Genomic DNA, 18353 nt, shown 5'->3' on the forward strand with positions numbered 1-18353 from the left:
ACCTCACAGGGTTGTTGTGAGGATAAAACGGAGGACAGGATAATGATGTAAGCCTCTTTGGGTAACCCAATGGGGAGAAAGGTTGGGTATAAATGAAATAAATAAATAATATAGTTGAAGATGGGAGGTTGGCTGGTGGGTGGGAGGTGCAGAAGGAAGCCGGAAGGGGATTTAGTGGCTGCCAGAAGGAGGGAAAGAAGAAATATTGGGGGAGGGTATACAGGAAAATGCAAGATACCCACAAGTCTTTGTGGGTCCCATGCTTTATTAGTATAGTATAGTCTGCTTGAGAAGTGTAGTGACTAAGAGTAATGGTTTGGAGCGGTGGACTGCGATCTGGAGAGTCGAGTTTGAGTCCCCACCCCTCCACGTGAGCGGCAGAATCTAATCTGGTGAACTAGATTTTTTCCCCACTCCTACACATGAAGCCAGCTGGGTGGCCTTAGGGTTGTCACAGTTCTCTCAGCCCCACCTACCTCACAGGGTGTCTGTTGTGGGGAGGGGAAGGGAAAGATGATTGTAAGCCAGTTTGAGTCTCCCTTAAATGGTAGAGAAAGTCGGCATATAAAAGCCAACTCTTCTTCTTTTAACCTCAGAGGCCCAAGTGAATTCTGATTTTTTACAAAGAAATAAAGGTTACTTAACGGATGCCTGTTTTTGAGGGTCGTTCCTGGGCTTTTAGCAAAGTTACAGGAAGAAGAACTTTAGCTATTAGCATTACTGAAGCACTGTTGTGGAAACAGCCAGGGTTATTGAAAATCTCTGCCACACATGCATTAAAGACACAAAGCCCCACTGTGGATCGTAGTTAGCAACCCATTTCACTTTCAGGAAAAAGAAAGGCTACAAAAGTAATAGCCGAGGGGTGCTCTTCATCTCTGTTCAAAACAAACTTCAACAAACCTTCTTCCTCAAACATGTGAGTGGTTCGAATCTCAGCAGAATGTATTAGCAAACACCAAGTCTGAAAGCTTAGCCTTGGACAAATATTTTAGTATTTTTTTTCCAGGATATTCTGGATTGAGAACTAAATAAAGCAATGCCAGTTCCTGTTGAGGAATTACTGCATATTTCTACAGCTGATTTGAAACTGGTTGGTACTAGAAAGGGAACAGACTTAAAGAACAAACACTGCAAAGAATAGAAATTACTTACCTGGAACCCACTTAATCTCCATTTCCATATCCGTTTCTTGGTGCTTTTTCTCTTTCTCCTGGATACTCTGTAGAAGTTCTCTATATTTTGCAATTTGCTCTTCATCATCCTTCTGATGGTGCTTATGTCCATCAAGATCTGCTGTGATCACTACACCATCCTCTGTAAAGAAGAGGGGAACCCAGAATTCATGAGAATCTCAAGGTAGCCATGTTTGTTTGAAGCAATATGGCTGGGACAGATACACAAAAACATCCAAGAAATAGGTCAGAGGTTCTGTTATGTTTTAGATCTAGATGATGACAAAACCTTTCCTTTCTTTCTTTGCTCCTTATGACCCATAGGTCCTGAGCAGTTATTTCTTAGAGGAAAATATAGTGGAGAGCTAGTTGGCCACAGCCAGTGTTATATTTGGATCTCCATCCATCAGCAAAAAGGGGACTATTTTGTCTCTTTTATGGGGGCAGGAATTCTCGCCAATATGGGTGCAATCCATTTATCTCAGTGGTGTTTAAAGAGGGGGCATTCCATCATCTTATGAGATAATGTGTCAATTTTCTTTGAATCGCACAGGCAACGTCTGTCAGAATATGGTAGATTTCTATATCTTTCGTTTAATACTGCTGAGGGTGCAGCATTTAAATGGGCGAGCACAAAGGCTCTTGGGAAGGAAGAGGCTCTCAGGTTGTAAAAGCATAGTGGAGTTAGCGAAGGGGGAGGAATGCCAAAGAATTAAGTTGAACAGGCTCTCTGGGCACGCATTGTGGAACTATAGTGGTCTAATTCTTTTATGCATCTTTTAATAGTATAGATTTCCTTTTCCCCATAATTAGTAGGGTATCCTTAGACACATCAATGACAAAACCATCCTTTGACTGCATAGTGTCCCCCCTCCCACAAGCACAGAATTTGGCCAAACAAAGCCTTCCCTGGTGACGCAGGACCAACGAATTACTTGTCATATGCTTGGAAAGGAATTAAAGTAAGGAACCCTTTCCCACGAGCATGTTACTTCTTTCAGAGATGGACCACCTATCTTTCACACATCAGTCTTAGATCATCCCTCTAAATGGAGGTGTTATCTGTTCCTGCTAATCACTGATTATGGGTTGGACCCACACTAACGTTTCTGCAGACACAGAAATTTCCACCCACCTCTGCGGGCAGATGCTCAAAATGCCTCCTGAAATTCCATTCCTGGGGGTCTCCTCTCCCCCAAGAACAATCCCTGTGCCCCTGGTCCCAGAAACACCTAGTCTGTACCCAAGCTTTCCTCTGCAGAAGAAGACAAAGAAGAGGAGTTGGTTTCCATACCCCGATTTTTCTCTACCATTTAAGGAGAATCAAACCGGCTTACAATCTCCTTCCCTTCCTCTCCCCACAACAGGCACCTTGTGAGGTAGGTGAGGCTGAGAGTTTGGAGAGAACTCTGACTAGCCCAAGGTCACCCAGCTGGCTTCATGTGGAGGAGTGGGTAAACCAACCCGGTTCTCCAGATTAGAGTTCTCCGCTCCTAACCACTATACCACATTGGCTCTCAATGAGGGAGCGATGTGTGCCTCATGTGAACAATCTAGCAGTCATGACCGGAAGCGTTTCAAAACTCTCTTCCAAGTCCCATACCATCAGTCCAGAGGGGGACCGTGGTCCACTGAACTAACTAACAAACTAACTCTTCAAAAATGTTCTTTAAAAGAATTAATTCATGGAAATCTCTATTTGCTTATCAAACAGCTAAAGCGTCCCAATAGCACAGTCCCAATGTCAATATGGCATTTACACAGTTCCCAGCAGTCAGGGCATCACAGATCCCATCTGGAAACAAAAATCATGCTGAAGGGCCAGGCCGATTTAAAAGCGAATCTTTGAAGAGACAGAGCAGTTAGCATTTCAAGAATAATCCACAGAAGAAGCACAATGAAAAGAACAGGGCAAGCCATGCCTACGAGCCGTACCGGCAACTAGAGAGCAGTTCTCCATTTCATTTATATATTTAATATTTTTGACTAAATCAGGCCCTCAAGGAGGGACACAACGTAACCCAAATACCAGCATTGAAGCAGCTACCATTCAAAAAACAATAATGCCAACAGCAGACATAAGAACACTTTACAATGAAGCAAAACAACAACAACATTAAATCACAAAAGGATTAAGGGAGGGATTGTGGCTCAGTTTGTACAGCATCTGCTTGGCATGCAGAAGGTCCCAGGTTCAATCCCCGGCATCTCCAGTTAAAGGGACCAGGCAAGTAGGTGGTGTGAAAGTCCTCTGCCGGAGACCCTGGAGAGCAGCTGCTGGTCTGAGTAGACAACACTGACTTCAATGGACCAAGGGTCTGATTCAGTAGAAGGCAGCTTCATGTGTCCATGTGAGGAACCAGCCGGATCAGACAAAAGATGTCTCCAGCTCAGCATCCTGTTTCCAGCAGTGGCCAGCCAGAAGCTTCCATGACTATTATTTATTTCATTTGTAACTCACTTTGCTCTCCAATGGGAATCTCAACGGGGTTTACAACATTCTTCCATCTAATCCAACCCCCTGCTTAATCCAGGTTCAGCCTAGAGCATCCTTGACAAGTGATTGTCCAGCCTGTGACTGGGCCAAGGTCACCCCAGAGAGCTTCCATGGTAGAGCGGGGGTTCAAACCTGGGTCTCCCAGATCTGAGTCACCTTTATTTATCTGGAAATGAAAGTGCTGACGGACATTTCTGGAAGAAAAAAAAAACCCCAGCAACCTTTCAACTTCTAAAACCGGTCAGATAAGCAGGTCAGATGTCTGGCACAACAGGCTTAGCTGATAAGGATGGACAGTTAATACATTTTGCTCAGATTCAATTTTATTTCCCAGAAGTATGTAAAAGTAGCGGGGAGGGGGGATGAGACCGATTTACCACTTTTATACATAATATCTGTGTGTATTTTATGAATACGTGTAAGTAAACACAGAACATTCTTTCCATCTATCATGGTTTTTACATTTTCAGTCAAACAGCTATTTGTTCCCCCCCCCTCCCGTTTGTACTCAACGCCACAATAAACACACTGGCAAGAATGAAGTCGTGTGCCTTATAACTCAATGGATAAAACATCAGGAACCCGTTAAAGAAATGGCTGAGTCTAGTTCTATTGAAAGCTTATTTCTGAAAACATTATTAAATTCCAGAACTTTCCAGGTTGAAAATACACCAGCGTCTCTCTGGCCTGGTGACACGGCTTAAACCAGAATTCTTAACTGTAGCCAACGGTGCGCTTTCATGTCGCCCATGGGGGCCACAATGAAAATAATACAGGAAAAATTAAAATACTTTACCCCAGACTGCTCAGTTACTATACTGTACAAAAGAGCAAGAGTCCAGTAGCACCTTAAAGACTAACAAAATTCCTGGTAAAGTATGAGCTTTCGTGAGTCACACACAGCTCATCCCCAGCTGTGACTCACGAAAACTCATACCTTACCAGAAATTTTGTTAGTCTTTAAGGTGCTACTGGACTCTTGCTCTTTTCTACTGCTACAGACAGACACGGCTACCCATCGTGATCTATCTCCAGTTACAAATCTGCATTCTAATGCAAAGGACAAACTGGAAAAAGGAAGTACTGTTATGAAAGGTGTGGGCCCTGGACACTATTAGGATAGGGTATGTTGTGGGCAGCATGCTAGTTATTAGTCACCACTATTTAGGATCACAGTAGTGAAGAAGGAGAGAACGTAAGAACATAATAAAGGCTTACAGTCACCTTCCCTTCCCCTCCCCACAACAGACACCCAGTGAGGTAGGTGGGGCTGAGAGCTGTGACTAGCCCAAGGTCACCCAGCTGGCTTCATGTGTAGGAGTGGGGGAAAAATCCAGTTCACCAGATTAGATTCTGCCGCTCACGTGGAGGAGTGGAGAATCAAACCAGGTTCTCCAGATCAGAGTTCACCACTCCAAACCCCCGCTCTTAACTACCACACCACGCTGGATGTTGAGAGAGGGGGAATACGATTGCTCTTTTAAAAGCATTTGAAGGGCTGTCATTTAGAGAAGGGCAGGGAGCTGTTTCAGTTGGTAGTGGAGGATAGAACTCATAATAATGGGTTTAAATGACAAGTGGGGAGATATCAGCGGGACATTATGAAAAAGATTTTAACAGTAAAGGCTGTTCAGTGGTGGAATCGGTTGCCCAGGCATGTTGTGAGTTCTCCCACTTTGAAGGTGCTTGAAAGGAGGTTGGACAGTTATTGGTCAGGGATGCTTTAGGTCATCCTTCCTGGGGCAGGGGGGTTGGACTGGATGGTCTTCGGGCCCTCCCAACTTTTAAATTCTATGATATATGAGCAAGATCCAACCAATTTACGCACATGTACTTTTCACTGATTTCAATGGGAGAACTGAGTCTGTGTTTAAAACTTCTCTCTTGGAAATGAACGGAACTTAAGAGCTTAATTTTGGTTGGAACGTTCCTTATTTTCTTTTACAAACACATACAAAATGGGCACTGCATTTGGAAAAAAAACTAACCAAGAAAAATTTGGAGGGTGTTGCCAAAGATTTAAAAAAAAATGGATTATTAGAACTGGAGTCATCGCTTCAGAGTGGTTTTGTTCCTGTGATTCACCTATAATGGCCTTCATTAAGCAAAATGCAAACATCTGAAATCTGCCTTTAAAAAAAAAAAAGGGAGAGAAGAAGGAGGAGGAGAAGTTGGTTTTTATATGCCGACTTTCTCTACCACTTAAGGAAGAATCAAACCGGCTTACAATCACCCTCCCCACCACAGACAGCCTGTGAGATAGGTGGGGCTGAGACAGTGTGACTAGCCCAAGGTCACCCAGCTGGCTTCATATGTAGGAATGGGGAAACAAATCCAGTTCACCAGATTAGCCTCCACCGCTCATGTGGAGGAGCGGGGAATCAAACCCAGTTCTCCAGATCAGAGTCCACCTCTCCAAACCACTGCTCTTAACCACTACACCATGCTGGCTCTGACCCAAGTTTTCGACCATTTTACTTTCGTTAAATTCATATTGGACATGCTCATCTCTGGAATTCAAAAGAAGGAAAAAACAATATGAACAGGACTGCTTCTCAGAAGGGACATTTTTACTCTAAGGTGGAAGGAATTCATTGTAATCTGGTTACTTCCTCTCCCCACAACAGACACCTTGTGAGGTAGGTGGGGATGAGAGTTTGGAGAGAACTGTGACTAGCCCAAGGTCACCCAGCAGGCATCATGTGGAGGAGCGGGGAATCAAACCTGGTTCTCCAGATCAGAGTCCACTGCTCCAAACCACTACACCATGCTGCGCTTCTTTGCTTTTCACTGTGGCACTTCCTCGCTTTTCACTCCTGAGCTACACAGAACATGGACAGTAGAAAAGAGCAAGAGTCCAGAAGCAGCTTAAAGACTAACAAAATATCTGGCATTGTCTTGAGCTTCATTATTAGTTGTAATTCAGCATTCTCCTGGATTGAACAGAGATCTGGGATTTCTGTCTCATTACCAATGCTGATTTCTCCATGCCTACTACTCCTCTGCATATCATACCCAATCCAATTTCGCCTGCTAATGTCATTTACTTGCTAATGATATTTACCTGCTATTGCCACTGGGTGTCTGAATTCACTCTTCTCTACTTAAGGACAGATGGACTCCCATTCTGGCTGTATCTGAAGAAGTCAGCTGTGACTCAGGAAAGCTTATACCCCACCAGAAATGTTGTTAGTCTTTAAGGTGCTACTGGACTCTTGCTCTTTTCTACTGCTACAGACAAACACAGCTACCCATTCGGATCTAGAACATGGACAGTGAGAGGTACCTTTCTGTTCTTTCTCCTCATCCTCACTCGATGAAGCCAAGTAAGCTTGGAAGTCCATGTCCAGAAGTTCATCTTTCTTGAAAGTTCTGCTTAGGGACGTCACTCGTTCGTGATCTGTCTCATCCCATGTGATGTCTACCTTCAGGGAGAGCAAAAAAAAGAACTTTGTGAGATCTTGCACTATCAATAGGCTTTTAAAAATCACACATGATTACGGCTCTGTGCACTCTAAAAGCTCAGACACATAAAAGTCCTGATTCTGGGACTTAAAGATTCAGACTTAATGCTCAGAATTAGAACTCACAGCTGCCAGCATCTTTTGCAGCACCCTAAAAGGCTTTGTGGCAGCTCTTTGGTGGGGGGCAGCATAGAAAGTTTGTTAAAGGCAAGGCGGCTAGACTGTTTCCCTCACTTGCTTTGCTGGGGAAGTATAAGGAGTTTGCTAAAAGCAAGGTGTTGTGTGGCAATTAGGAGTGGTGGGCTTTAATCTGGAGAACCAGGTTTGATTCTCCACTCGCACATGAGCAGCGGACTCTAATCTGGAGAACTGGGTTGGTTTCCCCACTCCTACACATGAAGCCAGGCTGGGTGACCCTGGGCTAGTCACGGCTCTCTCCGAACTCTCTCAGCCCCACCTACCTTACAAGGTGTCTGTTGTGGGGAGAGGAAGGAGATTTTAAGCCAGTTTGATTCTCCTTAGAAGGTAGAGAAAATCGGCATAAAAAACCAACTCTTCTTTTCCCCACTGTTTTTTGGGAGACCGACTGCTTCCCATCGAGTCTACCATTTTGAAAGCTTGGGGCTGGTAAGTAGTCCTCCTTGCATGTTTACATGAGGGGGTGGAGAGAAGACATGGATGGGATGGGGCAGAATTGCTGCACGGGTTCGCGCAAGGAAGAGTAAGTAAGTGGATCCCAGGTCAAGGAAGGCTTGAAAAGTAAGAACTGGCACCTTGTACTGAACCCAGAAATGAATGGGCAACTGACTCTAAGATCTCGTCTTCCCTCACTTGCTTTTCTGGGGATGCTGCTGTAGCCTTTTACTTGACTGGGTCTACGTTTGCTTACTCCTCCCGTTTCCTCGCCTTAAGATCATGGTTTGCAGAGTAAACCATTCAATACATGCTCTTAAGCAATCCTGCACAACATGTGCATAACATTTTATTTATATTTGTTTATTTAATTCATTTATGTGTGTTTGTGTTAAGTGCCGTCAAGTCGCTTCCAACTCACGGTGACCCTATGAATCAAGGTCCTCCAAAACATCCTATCTTTAACAGCCTTGCTCAGATCTTGCAAATTGAGGGGTGTGGCTTCCTTTATTGAGTCAGTCCATCTCTTGTTGGGTCTTCCTCTTTTCCTGCTGCCTTTTCCTAGCATGACTGTCTTTTCCAGAGACTCTTGTCTTCTCATAATGTGACCAAAGTACAACAGCCTCAGTTTAGTCATTTTAGCTTCTAGGGTCAGTTCAGGTTTGATTCGATCTATAACCCACTGATCTGTTTTTCTGGCAGTCCACGGTATCTGTAACACTCTCCTCCAACACCACATTTCAAAGGAATCTACTTTCCTCCTATCAGCTTTCTTCATTGTCCAGCTCTCACACCCATACATAGTAACAAGGAATACGATGGCATGAATTAACCTAATCTTGGTAGCCAGTGACACATCCTTACACTTAAGAATATTTTCTAGCTCCTTCATGGCTGCCCTTTTCAGTCTCAATCTCCTTCTGATTTCTTGGCTGCAGTCTCCCTTTTGGTTGATGATGGAGCCAAGGAATGGAAAGTCTTGAACAGTTTCCTCATTGTCAACCTTAAAGTTGAGTAATTCTCCTGTAGTCATTACTTTTGTCTTCTTGATGTTCAGCTGTAGTCCTGCTTTGGCACTTTCTCTTTTAACTTTCAGCAGTAGTTGTTATCCTCACAGCAATCCTGTGGGGCAGGTTAAGCTGAGAGTGTGTGATTGACCCAGGAACACCCAGCGAGCCACCACGGCAGAGGGGGGATTCCAACCTGGGTCTCCCACATCCTAGTCCGATACTCCAACCACTACACCATGCTGGCTATAGAATACCAAATGTGTTTAGGACACACATTTCTGTTAGTCACTAGTTACCTGGCATCAGTATACCAATTAAAGATCATCATAAGAACATATGAACATAAGAAAGGCCATGCTGGCCCACCAAGTCCAACAGTCTGTTCACACAATGGCCAACCAGGTGCCTCTAGAAAGCCCACAAACAAGATGACTGCAGCAGCATTACCCTGCCTGTGTTCCACAGCACCTCATAGAATAGGCATGCTCCTCTGATCCTGGAGAGAATAGGTAAGCATCATGACTAGTATCCATTTTGACTAGTAGCCATGAATAGCCCTCTCCTCATAAGAACATAATATACGCCATGCTGGATCAGACCAAGGGCCATCAAGTCATAGAATAGGCCTGTTCCTCTGATCCTGGAGAGAATAGGTATGTATCATGCATCTTCTCTTACTGATTTATATTTCCTCTCCAATTTATCTTATTTCCAAGATTTAAAGACCGAAACGTGTAACAAACAATTTATGACAAAACAGACAAGTGCTTTTGAGAGTACAAATCCCCTTCACCGAGGGATTTTCTTCGATCCTTTGGGGAAAATAGCTGTATCCATAAACAGCAAGCAAGGTTTAAAGAAGCCAATTTCAGAATGTGTTCCGCATCAAGCTGCCTTTTTTTAAAAAACAAGGGGATTAAATTATTTTGTTTTCAAGCACAGAAATATCTTGATTGTGTGTCCAGAAGACGTGCCTAACATCCAAATGCCTCCTGGCATTCCGTACAACTTCAGCACACGTATTAAAAAAGGAAATTAGGGCAACAACAACAAGAAAGCAGTGATGTTTATGTTGAAGTTTTCTGACCCTCAATCAGCACTGTCAACTGCGTCTTGGCATCTGCGTGATGACAAGATGTGCCCGCTGGAATTTGTGGCACCAGCCGCCGGGGACCATTACAGTTCATGCCTGGCTTTTGATAGCTCCAACAACCCTTCTGCCTCAAGCGCAATCACTGCGGTATTTACATAATCTACAAAATTAAGAACATGCAAAGCCAAACAAGTTCCAAAGAGCTAGGAAAACATTGTTAAGGTACCTTTGATGTCGCTACAGCAGCAGATGTGAAGAACTTCGGTTTATACGACGCTCCGTCCACGTCTGAGGCCGTCTCCTTTGGCTCGTCGTCAAATGTCACGTCATCTGGAATAAATCTCAAAAGGCAAAGGAAAAAGAAGCGTTATTCAAATGGCAGAGCGCAAGGCTTCACAGGAGGAAAACAGTGTTAGGCCCGCTTCCTTTCCAATTAACGCCACACATATCAGCTGCAAGATAAACCGAGACATGTTCTTTGGGCTAAGTAAGGGAATCATAGAATCACAGAGTGGGAAGGGACCACAAGGGTCATCTCGTCCAGCCCCCTGCACAATGCAGGGAATTCACAACTACCTCTCCCCCACATCCCCAGTGACCCCTACTCTACACCCAGAAGATGCCAACAAAACCCCTCCAGGATCCCTGGCCAATCTAGCCTGGAGGAAAATTCCTTCCTGACCCCAAAGTAATGATCGGCATTTCCCTGGGCATGTAAGAAAGGGCCACGAGAACCGAGCACTGACTCATCCCTTCCTGCCCTCCCTCTCATGATCTGCCTTAGTTTACAGAATCAGAGGGGGGAGGGAAGGCTGACCCTTTTGCTGACCACTGGGTTTGTCTGACTGGCTCCGGAACAGCTCCACTGAAAATGGCCAAAGTCCTATTATTGGTGCTAAACCAGAGAAGACGGAGAACCGCCTTCACAAGCTGGAACCAGTGGCAAGGCCTTGGAGGAAGCAGTCCTGATCTTTGTGGGCATGAAGTTGCAAGTTCAATCCCCGGCATCGCCAAGAGGGCCGCAGGAGGAGGGAGGGAAGCTCCACTCTGTCAACATATGTCAAAGTTATGCCTAGTCTGCAGTTTGCTAAACAGATCATACTGATCAGAGTGACAGCTAAGTCATGTGATGAGGCTGGTCTGATCCAGTTTGTACAGCCAGGCATGGGGATTTCCAGAATGACTCATCTCAGGTGAACTGTGATTGGTCATGAATGTGTATATAAGTCTGTATAGTGAATGTGAGTTACCTATTGCCTGAAATATATATGCTGGCGGAGCATGCTGATGCTCAGAGCTGTGAATGTTAACAGCCAAAGAACTCTGTGTAGATATTGTAAATAAACTGTACATAGCAGAACTGCGTGGTCTGAAGTTGCTACCAGGTAAACTCCTGAAGTCCAGACAAGCTGTGCGCGACACACTCCACCAGCTTCCATCTGTTGCTGGTGCTCTGGAGCCAGCCTAGAATCAACTGACGACGTTGAATCTGTACCTGCCACACCCAGATATCACCCTGGTGTTTGTTAGACAGTGAGGGCACTCTAGACATGTAAAGAAGAGCCCTGCCAGATCAGACCAGTGGCTCATCTAGTCCAGCATCCTGCTTCAGTGGCCAACCAGTTCCTTTGGAGGGCCAACAAACAGGGCAGAGAGGCCAAGGCCTTCCTCTGAGGTTGCCTTCTGGCACTGGGATTCAGAGGTTGACTACCTCTGAACATGGAGGTTCCCTTTAGGCACCATGGCTGGTTGCCACTGAGAGACCTCTCCTTCAATTAATCTGTGTCACCCCCTTCTTAAAGCCATCTTGTGGCCATCACTACCTATATTCTACCCAAACTCTTCCATCAGATCTGATTTCTGACCTTCCTGTAATTTATTGTTGCCGATGACATTATAATGACATATCTGTGACTTTTAAGGTGGTGTTAAAACAGTATTAAAAGGATATAAAAAAAGGCCCCGGGGTTGTAGCTCTTGTATCCTGGGATAGCATCTTCATGCAAATATTAACCACAGACATTATGGAAGCTTCATAGCTAGAGTCCTCTAAAAACAAATGTATACAATAAACCCTTCATACCACTCTGCTACCTCCAACCAAATAACCAACGAGAGCTGGGATGATGCACAAATCCAGACGAAGTGTGAAGTTCAACATTTGAATCTGCGCGCTGCTTTTTGGAGTTATGCCCCTTTGTTTTGCACGGAACTTTCCTGTACAAGCTTACAGAGTATTCTGAATTTATATCCAAGTTCTCAGAAGACTCGAAGATTCCCATGCTGAGGGAGCCAGGGGTGTCAAACACAAGGTCCAGGGGCCAGATCCAGCCCGTTGAGAGGTCTTATTCGGCCCACGAGCCAGCCACCCCCGCCCCAGTCCTAAGGTGTCAATGATCAAAGACTGTTAAATAAAACAAAATACTGAAAGAGTGTTATTGCGCTAAGCATGTTTGTATTTTTAAGTAAAAAATAAAGTAAAAAATAATAGCATTAATTGGCTTTGCCTATGTCTTCTAGAAAGTTTGTATTTCTGGTACTTGGAATTAAATTTTATAGCACATGTGGCCTGGCCTGGCCAAGTGACATTCGTGTCATATCCTGCCCTCTTAACAAATGAGCTCGACACCCCTGGTTTAAGCCCTTATGTCAGAATCAGCTTAAACTGAATAATTTTTAACTAGGCTTCTTTTTAAAAAAATCACTCAAGCAATCAATTTATTATACCTCAGGTCCACAAACGAACAACTGCTTTCAAATTCCAGCCCGTCGCATTCTTCATAAATCTTATTGGCTGTGTCCGCAGAATCGCATTCAACGACGGCGTAGAAATATTTCAGTCGTTTAAACTGATAATCTCTCAGTTTCTCCTTATAAATGCTGCAAAAATGGAGATAGTTAAGTCAGTGTTACAGAAACTAAGGAACTGCCACGCAATATCCCCAGACCTAGATGGCTGAGGTCTAGCCCAATCTTGTCAGATCTCAGAAGATAAGCAGGGTCAGCCCTGATTAATATTTGGATGAGAGACCGTCAACGAAGTCCAGGGTCACAATGTAGAGGCAGACAATGGCAAACCACCTCTGAATGTCTCTTCCCTTAAAAACCCCATGAGGGGTCGCTATAAGAACATAAGAAAGGCCCTGCTGGATCAGACCCAGGCCCATCAAGTCCAGCAGTCTGTTCACACAGTGCCCAACCAGGTGCCTCTAGGAAGCCCACAAACAAGACGACTGCAGCAGCACCATCCTGCCTGAGTTCCACAGCACCCAATATAATAGGCCTGCTCCTCTGATACTAGAGAGAATAGGTATGCAGCATGACTAGTATCCATTCTAACTAATAGCCATAAATACCCCTCTCCTCCATGAATATGTCCACTCCCCTCTTAAAGCCCTCCAAGCTGGCAGCCATTACCACATCCTAGGGCAGGGAGTTCCACAATATAACTATGCATTGTGTGAAAAAATACTTCCTTTTATCGGTTTTGAATCTCTCACCAGCAGTCTGTTCACACAGTGGCTAACAGCTATAAGTCAGCTGAGACTACACAGCACTTTCTACTACCATGCTGCCAAGCAATACATTGCAATCGAATTTATTATGCGCTCATTGGGAAGGACTACGGAAGAGTACATGTCAGTGTATAAATTTCTATCCTGGATTCCAAGTCATGCGAACAATCCTACAACCAAAGACAAGACGCATACTAGCGAAATGGTTCAAGGCTCGTTTCCAACTCCCTTTCCTCCTACTGTGACATTGCTGGAGCATGAAGAGGCCTTAAAAGGTACTTTTCCAAACCCGTGACAGATCCTGCTCCTATTGGGACAGAAACCAGCAGTATAACTGGACATTCCGCTACTGACAATCAACTAGGTTCAAGGGAGGGGGATACTGAAATGTGCTTTAGCGCTTCTGTGTCCCCTGTAGGGATTTTTAAACTTTTTCTCCTTTGAAAAGCAGCTCCCCATACCTTCTGTAACTTTCTTAATCTTCAAAACCAACTTGCTGTATTTATTTAATAGAAATTCCCTGATGCCAGACAAGTGAAGAAGTTGTGGCACCATTCTACGGGTTGCCCCAAAAGGTGCCTTCTGAAGAAGAAGGAGTTGGTTTTTATACCCCACTTTTCTCTACCTTTGTGTGTGTGTGTGTTAAGTGCCATCAAATCACTTCCGACTCATGGCAACCCTATGAATCAATGTCCTCCAAAATGTCCTGTCTTTGACAGCCTTGCTCAGATCTTGCAAATTGAGAGCTGTGGCTTCCTTTATAGAGTTAATCCATCTCTTGTTGGTTCTTCCTCTTTTCCTGATGCCCTCAATTTTTCCTAGCATGACTGTCTTTTCCAGTGACTCTTGTCTTCTCATAATGTGACCAAAGTACGATAGCCTCAGTTTAGTCATTTTAGCTTCTAGGGTCAGTTCAGGCTAGATTTGATCTATAACCCACTGATTTGTTTTTTTGGCAGTCCACAGTATCCGTAACACTCTCCTCCAACACCACATTTCAAAGGTATCTATTTTCTTCCTATCAGCTTTTTTCATTGTCCAGCTTTCACACCCATATATAGTAACAGGGAATACGATGGCATGAATTAACTTGATCTTGGTTGCAAGTGACACATCCTTACACCTTTAAGGGTCTACCTTTAAGGAGTCTCAAACCAGCCTACAATCACTTTCCTTTCCTCTCCCTACAACAGGCACCTTGTGAGGTAGGTGGGGCTGAGAGAGGTCAGAGAGAGCTGTGTCTGGCCCAAGGTCACCCAGCTGGCTTCATGTGGAGGAGTGGGGAAACCAATCTCCAGATTAGAGTCCACTGCTCTTAACAACTACAACACACTGGCTCTCACGTTAGCTCACATCCTGCTTCTTGTAGGTGCTCTTATTCACTTAAGAGGGGTCCTAACTTCCTTACCCACTCTTTGGCTGCAGCCCCCCCTTCTGTACTTACACATGAACACATAGAAACATAGAGCTGGAAGGGACACCAGGGTCATCTAGTCCAACCTACTGCACAACACAGGAAAATCACAACTACCTCCCCCCACTCCCGCAGTGACCCTACTCCATGCCCAGAAGATGGCCAAAACAAAAAACCCCAAGCAACAACAACCTCCATGATCCCTGGCCAATTTGGCCTGGAGGGAAATTGCTTCCTGACCCCAAAGTGGCAATCGATATTTCCCTAGACATGTAAGAAAGGGCCACGAGAGCCAAACACTGACACATCCCTTCCTGCCCTCCCTCTCATGATCTGCCTCACAGAATCAGAATTGCTGACAGATGGCCATCTAGCCTCTGCTAAAAAAAAACCTCCAAATAAGGAGAGCCCACCACGTCCCAAGGAAGCCTGTGCAGGCTACATATAAAATTATCCGTTATAAAAACAATGTATTTTTCCCCATTACCCTTTTCCCCGGTTTATTTTCTGTATCCTTTGAAAAAATCAATTAAAAAAATTAAAAAGAATAAGAAAAAAAATATGTTACAAAATACTTATACACAGTTGATATACATTCAATATAAATGACCAATACTGGACCATATGCATTTCAGCCTGATTAGGCCTTCCTCAATGGTCATAAATACAAACACTAAGTAAGTATTGGTCATTTATATTGAATGTATATCAACTGTGTACAAGAATTTTGTAACGGATAATTTTATATGTAGCCTGCAATACAGGCCCTGTGTTTTTAACAATTTTATAGTGTATGCCTTGTAATAAATATAATGGTTGGTCATCCAGTGCTGGAGGACAGCGCCATCTAGAGGTAAAAGCCCGCTGCAAAATAACAGGTCAAAGGTGTCTTTTGCACTGGGGATGGGATTTTGTGGTTTCCCATTCTGGTGCAGCTGCTGATTAAGCGCAGCAAAAATATTAGGTGGGGCTGAGAGAGTCCAGAAAGAAATGAGACTAGCCCAAGGTCACCCAGCAGGCTTCAAGTGGAGGAGTGGGGAATCGAACCTGGTTCTCCAGATTAGAGTCCACCGCTATTCACAACTACACCATGTTGCCCATATGTTTTAAAGGTTGTTACCCGCCCTGAGCCTGGCTTGCTGGGAATGAAGACAGGCTATAAAACTGAATGAATGAATGAATATTATGTCTGAATACATCACGGTCCATCTTAACGATGATGAAAATATCTTATCTGCTCTTTTTAGCTTGATGCTCAAGGACATACTTAAGGAGAGAGTTTTTTTTTTTAAAAGGCTGTTTCTTGACTTCAGCCTCAAAGAGTGACATCCTACTCTTGTGCATGTTTACTCAGAACTAAATCCAACTGAGTTACCCCCCAAGCATTTACAGGACTGCAGGCTTCGAGGAATAGAAACTTGAACCGTATTAAATACCTGTCTTTCTCTGTGACATCGGCAGGAAGGCTTAATAGTTCTGTTGGCCCATTCACCTCCTCTTGTTTCATCCTCTCTTTCCCAAACTCGGAAGGATAAACCTAGAAAAAGCAGAACAAGGTTTAAACTGATTGCACCATCAAAGAGACTCGAGAGATGCAAAAGGCTTAGATCTCTCTCAAACCCATCGTTCAAACCACCATGACTATAAGACAGTATCTGCTACCCACATAGCGCTGTAAACAAGGCGCAGAAAAATCAGCATTGCTAACGTGAAACCATCAAAACCAACATTTCTTCTTTGGACTTGTGTCTTTAGGGCAGAACTAATTCACCTGTCCAACAGAAGAGCTTGAAAATGGAGGACAGGGAACAGCACGCTGTCTTAGGAGCAGGAGGGTAACTGTGCCATTTTTCTGTTGCTCCTCCACTTTCATATAATCACAGAGTTGGAAAGGACCACCAGGGTCATCGCCCAACCCTCTGCAAGATGCTCCCCTGTGCCTCCATGGAAAAGAAGAAGAGTTGGTTTTAATATGCCATCGTTCTCTACCACTTAAGGAAGAATCAAACCAGTTTACAATCACCTTCCCTTCCCCACAACAGACATCCTGTGAGGTAGGTGAGACTGAGAGAGCTCTAAGAGAGCTGTGAGTAGCCCAAGGTCACCCAGCTGGCTTCATGTGGAGGAGTGGGGAAACCAGCCTGGCTCACCAGATTAGCATCCGCCACTCATGTGGAGGAGTGGGGAATCAAACCTGGTTCTCCAGATCGGAGTCCACCGCTCCAAACCACCGCTCTTAACCACTACACCATGCTGGTTTAAATAAAGACAACAACAAGAAGAAGAGTTGGTTTTTATACCCTGCTTTTCTCTACCTGTAAGGAGTCTCAAAGCAGCTTACAATCACCTTCCCTTCCTCTCTCCAGAACAGACACCTTGTGAGGTAGGTGGGGCTGAGAGAGTTTGGAGAGAACTGTGACTGGCCCAAGGTCACCCAGCAGGCTTCATGTGGAAGAGTTGGGGAATTGAACCTCATGCTAGCAAAGCCTCATTGACTGTTCAGGCGCAGCTGATTTTGCCCACAGGTGCTACCAAGGTCTTTCTGCAGCACAACACCTCAGTCGTCTCTACAGCACTCTTGGCCGAGACTGAACCATCCCACTTCTCCTGAAACATGCCCCTGCTCATCTCAGAATCCCTGCTGGTCTCACAGCCAAATCTAATTTGGGAGAGGGAACCAGAACGTGGAAATGGTTGAGAGATTCAGACTAGGACCTGGGAGACCCAGGTTAGAATCCCCACTCTGCCATGGAAGCTCACTGGGTGATCTTGGACCAGTCACACTTTCTCAGCCCAGCCTACCTCAACGGGTTGGTTTTGTGAGGATAAAATGAAGGAGTGAAGAGCCCGAGCTCCTTGGGGGAAGAGGGCAGTGGTGAAAAGTACCATCAAGTCACAGCCAACTGATGGCAACCCATCAATGCAAGAGACAAAGAGAGGTGGCTTGTCCATCCCTGGAGTTCCTTGGGGGTCCCCCATCCAAGTTCTGACCAAGGCCAACCCTGTTTCGCTTCCAAAATCTGACGAGATCAAGCTAGCCTGGGGCTACCCAGGCCAGGGCTTGTAGGAATGACAAGATTAAAAATAAAGGATGGAAGGAAGGGTCCACTTCTCTGGTCCCACCTATCGGTTTCCTGCCTTTGGCTGTTGAAAACCATCGCTTACCTTGAGGGAAAAAATAACGCCCCCCTTCGGTGTAAAAGAATTAAATAATGCCAGGAGGTCCTTAGCCTTCAGCCGGTCCCAGTCCATGTTGCAAACTGCCAGTCTGTGTGTGATCTGCGTGAGAGAAAAGTAACCAGGGATTCAGTTTGTCAGTTTAACTAGACTGGACCTAAGCATGAGAATAAAAAAAAATGCATCAACCCACTGTAAGTAAAATAGAGGCTCTTCCACTAAGCCATGCCCAAAACCACCCATAGCCATATCACGCTGACACACATGAGCACGTGAAACTGCCTCATACTAAGAAGAAAATGATGATGATGAAGAGTTGGTTTTTATATGCTGACCTCCTCTACCCCTTAAGGGAGACTCAAACCGGCTCACAAT

The 18353-nt window shown here is 44.7% G+C and overlaps 1 protein-coding gene across 1 annotated transcript in view; it reads right to left on the bottom strand.

The window, feature by feature from the left end:
• The window catches only part of ESF1 (ESF1 nucleolar pre-rRNA processing protein homolog), a 42666-nt gene that overhangs the window by 19938 nt on the left and 4375 nt on the right, over positions 1-18353 (bottom strand). Inside the window, exons 3-8 of the mRNA XM_056856513.1 lie at positions 17967-18080; positions 16238-16338; positions 12600-12752; positions 10099-10213; positions 6959-7097; positions 1156-1317 (exon numbers count right to left, since the gene is read on the bottom strand). Of these exons, the coding sequence (XP_056712491.1) occupies positions 1156-1317; positions 6959-7097; positions 10099-10213; positions 12600-12752; positions 16238-16338; positions 17967-18080 (784 nt within the window). The remainder of the gene's footprint in view (positions 1-1155; positions 1318-6958; positions 7098-10098; positions 10214-12599; positions 12753-16237; positions 16339-17966; positions 18081-18353) is intronic.

Source organism: Euleptes europaea, chromosome 10, assembly GCF_029931775.1.
Source record: "Euleptes europaea isolate rEulEur1 chromosome 10, rEulEur1.hap1, whole genome shotgun sequence".
Taxonomy (NCBI): Eukaryota; Metazoa; Chordata; class Lepidosauria; order Squamata; family Sphaerodactylidae; genus Euleptes; species Euleptes europaea.